Source organism: Morus notabilis, unplaced genomic scaffold (assembly GCF_000414095.1).
Source record: "Morus notabilis unplaced genomic scaffold, ASM41409v2 Scaffold843, whole genome shotgun sequence".
NCBI lineage: Eukaryota > Viridiplantae > Streptophyta > Magnoliopsida > Rosales > Moraceae > Morus > Morus notabilis.
Genome location: NW_010361268.1, coordinates 580068 through 592728, shown reverse-complemented (window position 1 = coordinate 592728; position 12661 = coordinate 580068). Strand labels below are relative to the sequence as shown.

The following is a 12661-nucleotide window of genomic DNA, read 5'->3' as shown; positions in this document are numbered from 1 at the left end:
ATAATGTAATAATATCATTGTAATATTATTAATATAATAAATATAATTATATCAATACAATATAATATATAATATATTATAAAATAATAATTACAATATCATATTATAATTATAATATTATGTTATTAAAATAATTATAATATTATTATAATATCATATTATATGATAAATTAATAATATTAGAGTTATTAATATAATTATGGTATTATTTATTATAATATTACTATTATATTATATTATATTACGAGTTTGAATTTTAAATTGAGAATATTGTAAATTTTAAATTTCATTAGGGGTATAATGGGTATTATGAAAGTTTTATTAATTGTACTATTTTGATTCCCGCACAATCTAAAAGCTAAAGTTGTCTTTAGACTACTTCTGATTTTGGCTGTAGATTCTTAAATTTTTTTTAAAAAAGCACTTTTGAGGATATTTACTAGACACTAAAATCAGCTTCTGCTACAAGCATAAGCTGATTTTAAGAGGAAAAAGTAATACCAAACTAAGCCATTATTGTTCCTATTAGATATTTCCTTTGCTAAATTAACGTTTTTGTATTTTTAATTCATGTTATATTACCATCACACCAACAAACATTGCCCCAATTTAGTTCGTTAGTTCAAATTTTATTGATTTGAACTTTTTTGTTTTAAATAGAAAATTTTAAACTGTGTGGTTTAAATAGTAGTTTGAAATGACGTTAGATGTGCAGTTAAAATTTTAACCTAAATAGGAATAAAATTCAAACTTGTGTTTGGTAGGTGCAAAAGCATGGAGAGTAGACACTTTTTCACTGTTCAAAAAACTTAAGGGGAGCTAAGCTTTAAGTTGGATAGTTTAACTCAATTTAAACGGAGAATATAATTCTATTCGAACTAAGTTGAACTGAAATAAACTAGTGAAACAAACGAGACATAATCAATCAATTCGGCACTTCTAAACAATTCCTTGACCTAAAATTGATTGTCAATCCACCAAGCTCTTAGACGGTTTGGTTTGCCAACAGACTAATGTGGCACTGCCCCATCAATTAGCAGCAATCGGCTTCCCGATGGTTATTTATCAGTTAAATTGAACAATCATACATCAAGTAGTATTGAGTAGAGTTGTCAAACGTGCTGTGCCGGGCCGGCATGACACGCTTAACACCAGGCCCATTAAGGGCCTGGGCCGTGCCTGGCACGGCCCTGCACAGTGCAGGGTCATGCCTGGGACGGGCCTGAGAAGAAAAACTCAGGCCCAGTCCAGGCCCTTCACTGGCCGGCCCCGGCCCTTGTATTTTTTTTAAAATTTAATTAAAAAAATATATCATATGTCCCAAAAGATGTGATTTTATTGAATTGACGTAATAGGAGTACACATAAATGATTGCCTCGTTAAAAACCTTACTAAGTAAAACTCGTGGGGAGATCGAGATAAAATCTTAGCGAAGGAAAAAAGAGTGCAGTAGCTAGGAATAGTAAATTACGAACCTAAGTGCTTCCAGAAGATTCTGTTATTTCTAAGTTAAAAAAATATTCTTGCATCGAATCATCTGTGTACTGTTGTTTTCGTCTTCTAGCATATTCTCAGTCTTTAACGCACATTAGCCCCTCCAAGATATCTGGATGCATTATGCTTCTCTTCTCGTCAAGAATTCAGTTGCTTGCGCTAAAAGCTTGCTCTGATGCTACCGTTGACACTAGAGTTGTCAGAATGTCACGAGCTATTATGGACAGTGTTAGAAAATGATCGGTCTTGCTCTTCCACCACTGTAAGATGTCTAGTTTGTCGTCATCGATTGCAAAATTTGCTTCAAAATATTTTACTAATTCTGTAGACGCTTGTGTTGAGGATGATCTTGCCATTTTCTCTTTCTTCTTCAAGAAACTCCACGATGATCCTTTAGGCCCCGAGCTGGTAGTTGACGACGAAGTTCCCTGTTCTTTTTGACCTGTGCTGTATTTTGCTTCATACAAACTAAAAACCTTTTCTGACATTTTCTTAGCATCTGTAATACTTAGTTGCATATCTATTTCTAAATTCTCTGCGGTAGCAGTCATCAATAATTCAGTTCTATCTACTCCGCACCTAGGATCTAAAATAGTTGCTAATACATATAACATAAGACAACCTGACCAATAACTTTTAAATTTATTTTCCATTAACTTAACTATATTTCTAAAAAGTTTTGTATCCCTATAATAAGAAAATGTTTCTGAAATATTAAATAGTTGATGTAAAGCTAAATGTGCAGTAGGATAATAAACTCTAGAAAGTAATTCAGTAGCATTGTAAAAAACTTCTAGAAATTTTAAAAAATACTCAGCAATCTGCCAATCAGGATCGAAAATTAAAATTTGATCATTCTTACTGTTTACGTATATCGTGATAAGCTGTGCATACGGGAGTGCTGCCTTCAACATTAAATATGTTGAATTTCACCTATGTCTCACGTCCGTTGGAAACTTTCTTGGCCACATATGACTCCTCCTGAAATATTGTTTGAATTCTTGGAGCCGAGCTCCAGAACTAGATATGAATGATAATGATTGTCTAATATTTGTAAGATTAGCTAAGATATGTTCAATTCCTGCCTGAACTACTAAATTAATTATGTGACATGCACACCGTTGATGAAAAATTTCCCCTCCAAATGCTGGTTTCAAACTACGTTTAAACAGATTAATTGCAGCTGTATTATCTGATGCATTTTCAAAAGTAATTGTTAAAACTTTATCTTCTATCCCATAAAACTAAAAAATTTCTATTATTGTACTAAAAATAGATGATGCGTTATGAGGATATGGACATAAACGAAAACCAATTATTCTTTTTTGTAAAACCCAATCGTCATCAACATAGTGCGCTGTGACACATAAATATCTAGTTTTATTGCACCCTCCCACAGATTAGAAGTGCAAGAGACAGTAGCATTAAAAGTCCTAAAATTATCAACAAGAGATTGTCTCATTGCATAAAAAGCTTTCATGCAATCAGAACGAGTTGTGTTTCTACTTACCCGTTTAAATTGTGGGCAAAAGGCTATCTGGATAAATTCTTCGAACGAGGCATCATCTGCAAAAGAAAGAGGCAATTCAGCACTAGCTAGAAATTTAGCTAGTGCCTCACGAGCACGTTGTGCATCGTATGTAAAATTTTGTAACCCCTGTGATGTGAGTGATAGTGTTTGTTGGCGAGAGTCCACACTCCAACTTTAGTGCAACGATAGACATACTTTCCAATGTCTATCCAGATGACCAGTACTCCCACCCTTTTAATTAGAAAGTATTTTTTACAATATTTACATACCGCACGAATTTCTATCTCACCTGTTTTTGGATTTGGTCGGGGCTCCTCGGTGAAATGCTGCCATGACGGAGAAGTTCGCGGTCTTTTTCCCCTACTGCGTTCTCCAGCTTCCTCGTTGTGCACTGAAACAATATCCACCATAACATTTTCTGGTTCAGTGGGGGTGGGGTGGGGAGGCATCATTTCTTCCTCAAAAAATGCATCATCACCAAGCTCAAGAATAAGAGTGAAATCAAGGAAGTTTGGTGCGGCCATTTTCTGAAAATTGATAGAACTTGATTGAACTTTGTAAATGAAAGCGCAAGAAAATGAATGAATGAGAGAAAAAAAAGCTTAGAATCAAAATCAAAGAGACAAGTTGAGAGATAAAATTAGAGTGAGATGAGAAGTTGAGAGTGAATTATTGTGTGAGATTTATGGTGGAATTAAGAGGTATTTATAGGGGATTTTGAGGTGAAATTCCGGATTCTAGCCGTTGGGCCCTTCGCGGGCCCAACGTGCGGCACGTGACGGGCCTCCCATTTGGCTTGTCACATGCCAAACGGGAGGCACGTGACGGGCCAAACGGGAGGCCCGTCACGTGCCGCCCGTTGGGCCCGCGAAGGGCCCCCTGGACCAATTGAAATGGGCTGTTTCATGGGCCGTTTCGCAGGCTTGGGCCGGGCCGAACAAGGGCCGAATCAGGGCTTGGGCTGTGTCGAACAAGGGTCGTGCCGCGGGCCTCCACGTGCTTGGACCGTGCTTGGGCCGCGGGCTGAGAAGCTGAGGCTCAGCCCTTGCCCACTACACGTGCCGGGCTAGCATGGCCCGTAACAGTAGTGAACCGGACCGTGCCGAATCCAGCATTATTACGGGCTGGGTCTAGCCGTTCATGGACGGCCCGGCCCATTTGACACCTCTAGTATTGAGTTAGCTCCTTTCAGTTTCTTGGTGTACACAAAACTTTAAAAAGACGAAGAGGATGAGAACATGATGCCATCCCCTTAATTTATTTATTTATTTTTAAAATACAAGTAACTGGTTTTCACTTATTCACACAAATAACTCGTAAATAAATATATAAAAAGAGTGAAACTATGAACAGCACCATATAGTAAACTGGTGAGGACAATTACATTACATGTTTTGAACCAACAAAAATTTAGCATACTGAGCATTATCAGAAGTTCAAGTACTATAATAACAAACGACTGACAAAAGACGACGCAGTTCTAGACTTTTGCGACATGAATTGCTCTCATCCCTCGTTGGTAGTATTCCCAATGTGTATCCGCATAATCCTTCACGTTTGTGAATAACTTGGGCCTTTGGTTGTTAATCAAGCCTAGTTCTGGCCCAATCTCCTTTTTTCGTTCTGGTGTATAGAACATAGCCACTGACATCCTTTCCCTCTTTGAGTTGGCTACTACCCTATGTACTGGGCTCTTGAAGATTCCATTGCTCATTATCTGCTAGTTTTTATATAGATCACATTTCCATTTTCCATTACTTTTCCTTTATTTTTTCTTTTTGTAATATATATATATATATATATATATATATATAATATGATACTAAGAGGATGTTAGGTACTTAGATTCGTTCTCTGATTCGAATCATGATTCGTGGTTCGTTATAGTATTTTCTCTCACAAAAATACTCGTAAATAAAAAATAATTATAATCATATGATTCTAATTCATGAACCAAACGTCTCATAAATATTAAAGTGACCACTAAAACCACGTCTATATATATGATAGTATAGAAATGTAATCATTAAAAACTCATCTATATATATCACGCCATTTAAATCATATAGCAAAATAAAATAATACGTGTATAATTGATACAAACCTCCATTTGATCACCCATGAGGACCAAGAGTGCATCAGAAACTGTGGGTACTGTGGACCATTGTTGTTGTTTGAAGACTTGAAGACCCTCCACATCATCTTGCAAGATAACGGTGTACCCTGTTCCATCTGAGTGTGGCTTTAGGCCAAGAACAAGATCAGGCCTTGTGGCCGGCCCGTCGGGCCGCTGGTGGGCCCCGCGAATGGCCCCCTGGACCAATTGAAATGGGCTGTTTCATGGGCCGTTTCGCAGGCTTGGGCCGGGCCGAACAAGGGCCGAATCAGGGCTTGGGCTGTGTCGAACAAGGGTCGTGCCGCGGGCCTCCACGTGCTTGGACCGTGCTTGGGCCGCGGGCTGAGAAGCTGAGGCTCAGCCCTTGCCCACTACACGTGCCGGGCTAGCATGGCCCGTAACAGTAGTGAACCGGACCGTGCCGAATCCAGCATTATTACGGGCTGGGTCTAGCCGTTCATGGACGGCCCGGCCCATTTGACACCTCTAGTATTGAGTTAGCTCCTTTCAGTTTCTTGGTGTACACAAAACTTTAAAAAGACGAAGAGGATGAGAACATGATGCCATCCCCTTAATTTATTTATTTATTTTTAAAATACAAGTAACTGGTTTTCACTTATTCACACAAATAACTCGTAAATAAATATATAAAAAGAGTGAAACTATGAACAGCACCATATAGTAAACTGGTGAGGACAATTACATTACATGTTTTGAACCAACAAAAATTTAGCATACTGAGCATTATCAGAAGTTCAAGTACTATAATAACAAACGACTGACAAAAGACGACGCAGTTCTAGACTTTTGCGACATGAATTGCTCTCATCCCTCGTTGGTAGTATTCCCAATGTGTATCCGCATAATCCTTCACGTTTGTGAATAACTTGGGCCTTTGGTTGTTAATCAAGCCTAGTTCTGGCCCAATCTCCTTTTTTCGTTCTGGTGTATAGAACATAGCCACTGACATCCTTTCCCTCTTTGAGTTGGCTACTACCCTATGTACTGGGCTCTTGAAGATTCCATTGCTCATTATCTGCTAGTTTTTATATAGATCACATTTCCATTTTCCATTACTTTTCCTTTATTTTTTCTTTTTGTAATATATATATATATATATATATATATATATAATATGATACTAAGAGGATGTTAGGTACTTAGATTCGTTCTCTGATTCGAATCATGATTCGTGGTTCGTTATAGTATTTTCTCTCACAAAAATACTCGTAAATAAAAAATAATTATAATCATATGATTCTAATTCATGAACCAAACGTCTCATAAATATTAAAGTGACCACTAAAACCACGTCTATATATATGATAGTATAGAAATGTAATCATTAAAAACTCATCTATATATATCACGCCATTTAAATCATATAGCAAAATAAAATAATACGTGTATAATTGATACAAACCTCCATTTGATCACCCATGAGGACCAAGAGTGCATCAGAAACTGTGGGTACTGTGGACCATTGTTGTTGTTTGAAGACTTGAAGACCCTCCACATCATCTTGCAAGATAACGGTGTACCCTGTTCCATCTGAGTGTGGCTTTAGGCCAAGAACAAGATCAGGCCTTTCACAGCATGAGTAGTAGTTAAACCTAGCTCCTAGCATTGCTCTTTCACCAAATTGGTTCAAGAAGCAGTTCTCTTCCAAGTTCAATGACTTTGCCATGGCTTTGGAAACCACCTCCGTTAAGGCCTTTATCTTAACGGTGTACTCTTCTAAAACACATCTGTTGATGATGGTAAGTAAATCATGTGTAAATCAGATGAACTAATTCTCTGGCCCTGATGAGTGAAGAAGTGTAATATGTAGAATTCTTTTTATGTATGTAATGTGAACTTTGTTATACATTGCTATTGGATTTTTAACCAACCCCATTTTCAGATTTTTTCAGTGAGGATACTATTGAAAAAAAAAAACAGAGAATTTTTTGTTATTTAGGGATATATTTGTAACTTTCCACTAGTAAGTGGGGCACAAATAGAATTTTTCTTCTAATATTTATGTATAATTGAAATTTTTCAAAAAAAATTAAGTGTAAAAATTAAAATTTCAAAAGTTGAGTGGGGACATATGCCTTAATTAAGTGGCCCCGTTGCTGTCCTTTGTCATGTATTAATTTTGAGATTTGTACATATTTGGCCGGTTTAGTTGGTTGATTTGAGTTTTTAATTTGAGTTGAGATGTGATTTTATATTAGAGTTTTTTACTGTAGTAAAAAAGTTAGATGTGATTATTTTTAAGAGCTTTTTACTGTAATAAAACTCGAATTCTAAATTTGAATCGGTGAAATAAATGAGACTATTATGATTTGAAGATTCACAAAGTTTTACATGACGGGATTTGTCTGGTTGGAGAACTATGGTAGATGCATCAATGATCAAGTAAACTCAGCATGTGTGTGTATAATTTGAGCACTTTGAACTTTTACGAAAATACAAAGTAAAAGCAGTGTTGGAAGTACCTGAAGGAAGTGGGGCTTTGAGGCCAAATTCCGAAATTTCTTTGATCTTCAGGATGAACATCAAGAAAGAGGCGATCAGACCAGTCAAGAGGCTGACCTTCTTCAGGAACAGGGTCTGCCCCATACCCTTGGAACTCTTCAACTCCTTTAGAGTATTTCCTTTTCTCTTCCATTGGTTGTTCAAAGAATTCCTTTCCCACTTGGCGAATCCTGTCTAGGAAAGAAGTTGACATTCCATGACCTATTGCCTGAAAATCAATTGTGATTCCTTATAGTATTGTGTAATTGTGAAAAAAAAGGAACACAAAAGTGAGTTTTGACCTGAAAGCAGCCCCATGAACATAGTGCTGATCTAAGTTTATGTAGTTCAACTTCATGCTCAGCACATGGTTCTGAAGATGAAAGGATACTGAGGTCAACTATGGGTATTGGAGATAACTGAGATGGAACGTCTTCTTCAGCTTCGACACCATCTCGACATACGTAGAGATGTGGGGGCTCTTCGCCGTCGAGAACCATTTCTTGGACGCGCTTCGACAGCAGTACCTCCGCTGGGAGAAGGGAGACACCAGCCATGGTGAGAAGAATGTGTATAATTCTTTTTTAGCTTAGAATTATGATGTTTAGCAAGATTGATCAGTTGAGAAGATGCTATGTAGTAAATGGCAAATGATGAAAGGAAATTAATAATATTTGAGAAGACAGCCCTTGTCAGGCACAACCAATGGAAGGAAGCTGTGTCAACATCATTGTTGAATGTTGATTGGTTTTCTTAGTACTATCAGATAAGGTTTACTTTGAAAACTAGTCCTAGAATCTTGATTCTTGAAAAAGAATCATTTTTCTGTACACACGTGGTATACCTATACGTGTAATGTATATTATGCTCGGACAAACTTTGATGCAACTTGCAAATTATATCAGTATGTAATATACCAGCTTTCTACTTTTCCTTGGATTTTATATTATGTTTTAACTGAAGAAAGAAAATATTACCAAGAAAACGGACAAAGGCAATACAGCGAAAAAATGGTATCCATTTGATTTGTTAATTGTTACTTTTTCAAATGGATAGCTCAAGTTTCGGACGATGTTGATGATTGATCTCAATAGGCTGGTGGGTCCGTGTTAAGGCCCCAATTAAATTCACTTATGCCAGGAGACCGAAGGCCAAGACGAAAGCCCAGGGGTAGGAAGGGAATTTGGTACAGGCTGCTGAAGGAATTCCCGAGGAGGAAGTGGGTTAGAAGGGATCGCCTCAGGAATGTGAAGACTGTTAGAATTTGTTAGGAAATTCTGTTATTCTCTGGGTGAGCGTAAAATAAAAGGGGGGAGGGAATGAAGGGGTAGTGGAGGCAATTATTCAGTGGGAAGAGATTGGTTAGGTGGGAGAGCTAGCAGACCTCTCCAATAGTCTGCGAATTTATCCTCATTTGTATGTGTTTTCTTTCTGAAGAAAATAAAGAACAGAGCAATTCTTGCTCAGAATCGTCTCATTTCTTGTTCCAATTAATCCGGATTGTATCAGTCCGCTAACTGGATAATTCAATTTCATCTACCCAGGAATGTATAGAATCTGTGTGGCATAAGCAACTATTGGGGATTTGTCAGCTTATAGCATTTTAGATCACGTGTACTCTCATCTCTGGAAGGGGCAAAACGTTGGCTCCTTTCGTGCAGATATTATACCCAATTTGTTTATTACCAACCATGTTCATCCCTTTACAAACGATCCGTGGAATTAAGTAAAATGTCTCTAATAACTTTATAACCAGCCTTCTATTTGGAGGTTTTCATATGATAGTTTATCAAGTGTAATGACAGTTTTAGAGGCATATTAGTACATGGATGCAGCAAAACAACAATCTCGTATTACATAAGTCCATAAAATCTATGTACAGAGAACCTGGAAACTTGGACATCTTATTCTGATAATACAAAGGTTCATTATTACTGAAATTCAAGACCAAAAAGAAGGAAAAAGAAAGTATTGCTTAAACGCTGTATATTTCCAGCTTCATCTGATTGATCTTCTGTGGAATGAGACCAGCTGTGCACTATAGATTTCCACCTTTTAGATGTGGGAGGAAAAACAGCACACTACCTCAACTTAGTCCACTGGTACTTCCACCTCCATATTTACGCCAGAACTGCCAAAAACCTGCAAGGAGCCGTATCGGTATTATTTCAGAGGACAAGATTAAGATTCACTTCCTCGATGACCACGATGACCGAAACGACAAGGAAAATCTAGACCCCCAATTTTACCCCAAATGAGAGGCTTTGGATCCCTTAGTCAATTAAAGTTAAAATCAACCAAAGAATTTTTCAAGAGAAAAATACCTTGATGAAATCATCCAACATTAAACAAGATTCCCTTGTGTAGCCTGCTTCTCCCAGAACTTGGATCAAGACTTTCTGCATGTCAGACAGAAAATTGAAATAATTGACAACGTGCTTCTGCGGTCATTGAAAGTAAACAGAGTAATGGCACTAAACAAAGAGAACAGAACAATATCCAACATCATTCACAAACAAGCATGAGAATAACACTAACATACATGCCTCAGCGGCTCAACCTTGAATTATTATCTGTTAATTCGGTTTCAACAACACCCTCATTTTCTTTCCAAACTTCTCTAACAACTGTTGATTTTCACCTCACATGCTCCGGTTAAAAGATAAAATGGAAAGAATTCAAGGTTGGATCTTTGATCATACCTCTCTTTGCTCATCTGACATGAATGAACCAGACAAATCCCGCAGCACTTGCAGTATGTCGTTGAAAGACACTTTTCCATTACCATCAGTGTCATACACCTTGAAAATCACTAACAAAGAAATACACATTAAAATCATTACTACCAAAAATTTCATCTCCTCACGAAGGCCATAAGAAAAAGGGATCATGCTTTATAACAAACAGTAAATACCAGAAGAATTTACACGGAAAAGAGTTAATTAACACTCACGTTCAATTTTCTGCTGCAGACTAGCTTTAGTGCTGAAAGCAGATAAGAAAGCCACAAAGTCCTTAAAATTTAAACCATCCGCCATTTTCAGCAGCCTCTGAAGAAGAAGCAAAAACATCAAGCTATGAAATGTATATATCAATCCTATATCATCATATCAAATTCAGTCTTTCTCAAAAGAAATATCTGGCAATAGTAAGAAAAAGGAGATTTTTAGCTTAATACCTGAGAAAGCGGGTTCATTGCAAACTCGGGAACCGATAAGAACTCATCGGCCGAGATGAAACCTTTTGAATTCCGATCAAGTTGACAAAATCTTTGGTATAAGGACACTATTTCTTGCTGAGAGACTGATTGAAGGCCCAAAAAAAAAAGGGTCAGAATTAAACAAAACTAAAAGAAAAGAAAAGAAAAACAAGAATAAAGCCATTAAACTGAAAAACCCACATAGATTATTGCAATGTTCCTGAACTTCTTCAATGTCATATTGCGTTAACATCGATGAGGCACTTCCCATTGGTTCTCTCTATAAAACTACACACACACACAAAAAAAAAAAAAAAGAAAGAAAACGTTAATAATCTAATTAAGCAACCCCAAACCCATGGATGGAAATCCAAAAACATACTATAGTTTTTCCACTTTCCAAGGTTGGATTCTCTGAATGGTCGCTGAGATAACGGCGCGTTGAAAACAGAATCTTAAAAAAAAAAAAAAAAAAAAAAATAGAACCTTGATAATACTGGTATAGCTCACTTGATTTTATTCGTTACTTGGTAAACATTCAATTGGTGGAAAGAACAAAAACAAAAAAAAAATTGTTCAATTTTTCTATTCATCTGATTATTAGAGTGCTTTTCCCGACAACCAAACAAACGGAAAAAGAAAAGAAAAGAAAAGAAAAAGGAAAGAAAAGAAAAGAGAGGGACCTGAAATTGTGAGCCCGATAAGACGATATGGTTGGAACGAGGGAGATATGGTAGAACTGATATAGGGTCAGTTTGGAAGGGACATGAAAATGGATTTTTAACTTTTTCCTTCTTTTGATTGGACCTTGTCATCATCGAACGCTTTGAAACAGACAATATCTGGTTTATAGTAGACAACGAAGTTCGTTGATGACAAAATAAGACCGATAGTGTACATGGAAGATGGAACTTAAAAATAATGTACTTGATGCTGGCTGCATTTATATAGCTTGTATTTATAATCTAAAGTCCAACCTCTCTTAGCTGGAGAAATTTTTTTGAATAAGCTTTGTGCTCTTTTTTTTTTTTTTTTTTTTTTTCCTGGAAGAGAAAATAAAGAGGAAAAAGATAGTTAGCAAACATTAATAAAAGAAAAGGAATTAGAAACAGACTTTACATTGTAGTTATAATCAGAAAACATTATAGTTTAATACAAAGCATCGCTTGTCTAATAAAATATATAAAAAGTCTAAGTAAATGAAAAGAATGAAAAGAATTAGCACGTACCATTGAAATGTAGAACGTTTAACTAATGGTGAATATGTCTTTTCTTGGTCATTGTCAATTCATCAAATCTAATAATTCATGGTACACAATATTTTTAGTTTGCTTATCGTTAAAAATATCATCAAGTCCAGGTCAAATAAGTACTTTCACATATTGCATTGTTTTAGCTCTAGATAAAACAACATATAATTAACCATGTGAAAATACATGTTCTGGTAAATAAATCCCTGACATAATCTAAAGTTTGTCCTTGAGCTTTATTTATTGTCATAGCAAAGCTCAATCGAATTCTTTTAAAAGGAATTCCAATTTGTTCGCTTTCAATAGGTATAAATGGAATTCTTGATCAGAATACTCGTTTTCTTCAATTATGACCAGTGACTATTTCTGCATCAATCAAATTTGGACTAAAATTACAGCAAATTAATCTTGTGCCGTTGCATAATCCTTCAGAGGGATTAATATTTCGAAGCAACATAATGGGACAATTTTTTTCAACACTAATTGGTGAGGAGGAAAACCACTTGGTGTAAAGCTATTCAAGAAATCCTCTTGGATGTTTTGTTCATTCTTTTCCATTGCCTCATCAA

At 36.4% G+C, this 12661-nt stretch overlaps 2 protein-coding genes across 3 annotated transcripts; both read right to left on the bottom strand.

The window, feature by feature from the left end:
- Nucleotides 1–4323: 4323 nt before the first annotated feature.
- LOC21408414 (codeine O-demethylase) lies at nt 4324–8331 on the bottom strand. 2 transcript variants are annotated; one of them, XM_024166122.1, is made up of 5 exons: nt 7946–8331; nt 7625–7872; nt 6728–6889; nt 5130–5292; nt 4324–4742 (listed from the first exon to the last, which is right to left on the bottom strand). In XM_024166122.1, the coding sequence occupies exons 1-5, from the start codon at nt 8198–8200 to the stop codon at nt 4506–4508; spliced, it is 1065 nt and encodes a 354-aa protein (XP_024021890.1). In that variant the 5' UTR covers nt 8201–8331; the 3' UTR covers nt 4324–4505. The 2 variants fall into 2 exon arrangements, with proteins under 2 accessions (XP_024021890.1, XP_010097183.1); XM_010098881.2 differs by lacking the exons at nt 4324–4742; nt 5130–5292 and adding an exon at nt 5759–6177 and having other exon boundaries at nt 6565–6889.
- A 1142-nt stretch (nt 8332–9473) lies between these two features.
- LOC21408413 (calcineurin subunit B) lies at nt 9474–11738 on the bottom strand. The gene is made up of 7 exons (XM_024166156.1): nt 11526–11738; nt 11044–11130; nt 10822–10946; nt 10597–10693; nt 10346–10455; nt 9968–10042; nt 9474–9785 (listed from the first exon to the last, which is right to left on the bottom strand). The coding sequence occupies exons 2-7, from the start codon at nt 11111–11113 to the stop codon at nt 9735–9737; spliced, it is 528 nt and encodes a 175-aa protein (XP_024021924.1). The 5' UTR covers nt 11114–11130; nt 11526–11738; the 3' UTR covers nt 9474–9734.
- Between the last annotated feature and the right edge of the window lie 923 nt (nt 11739–12661).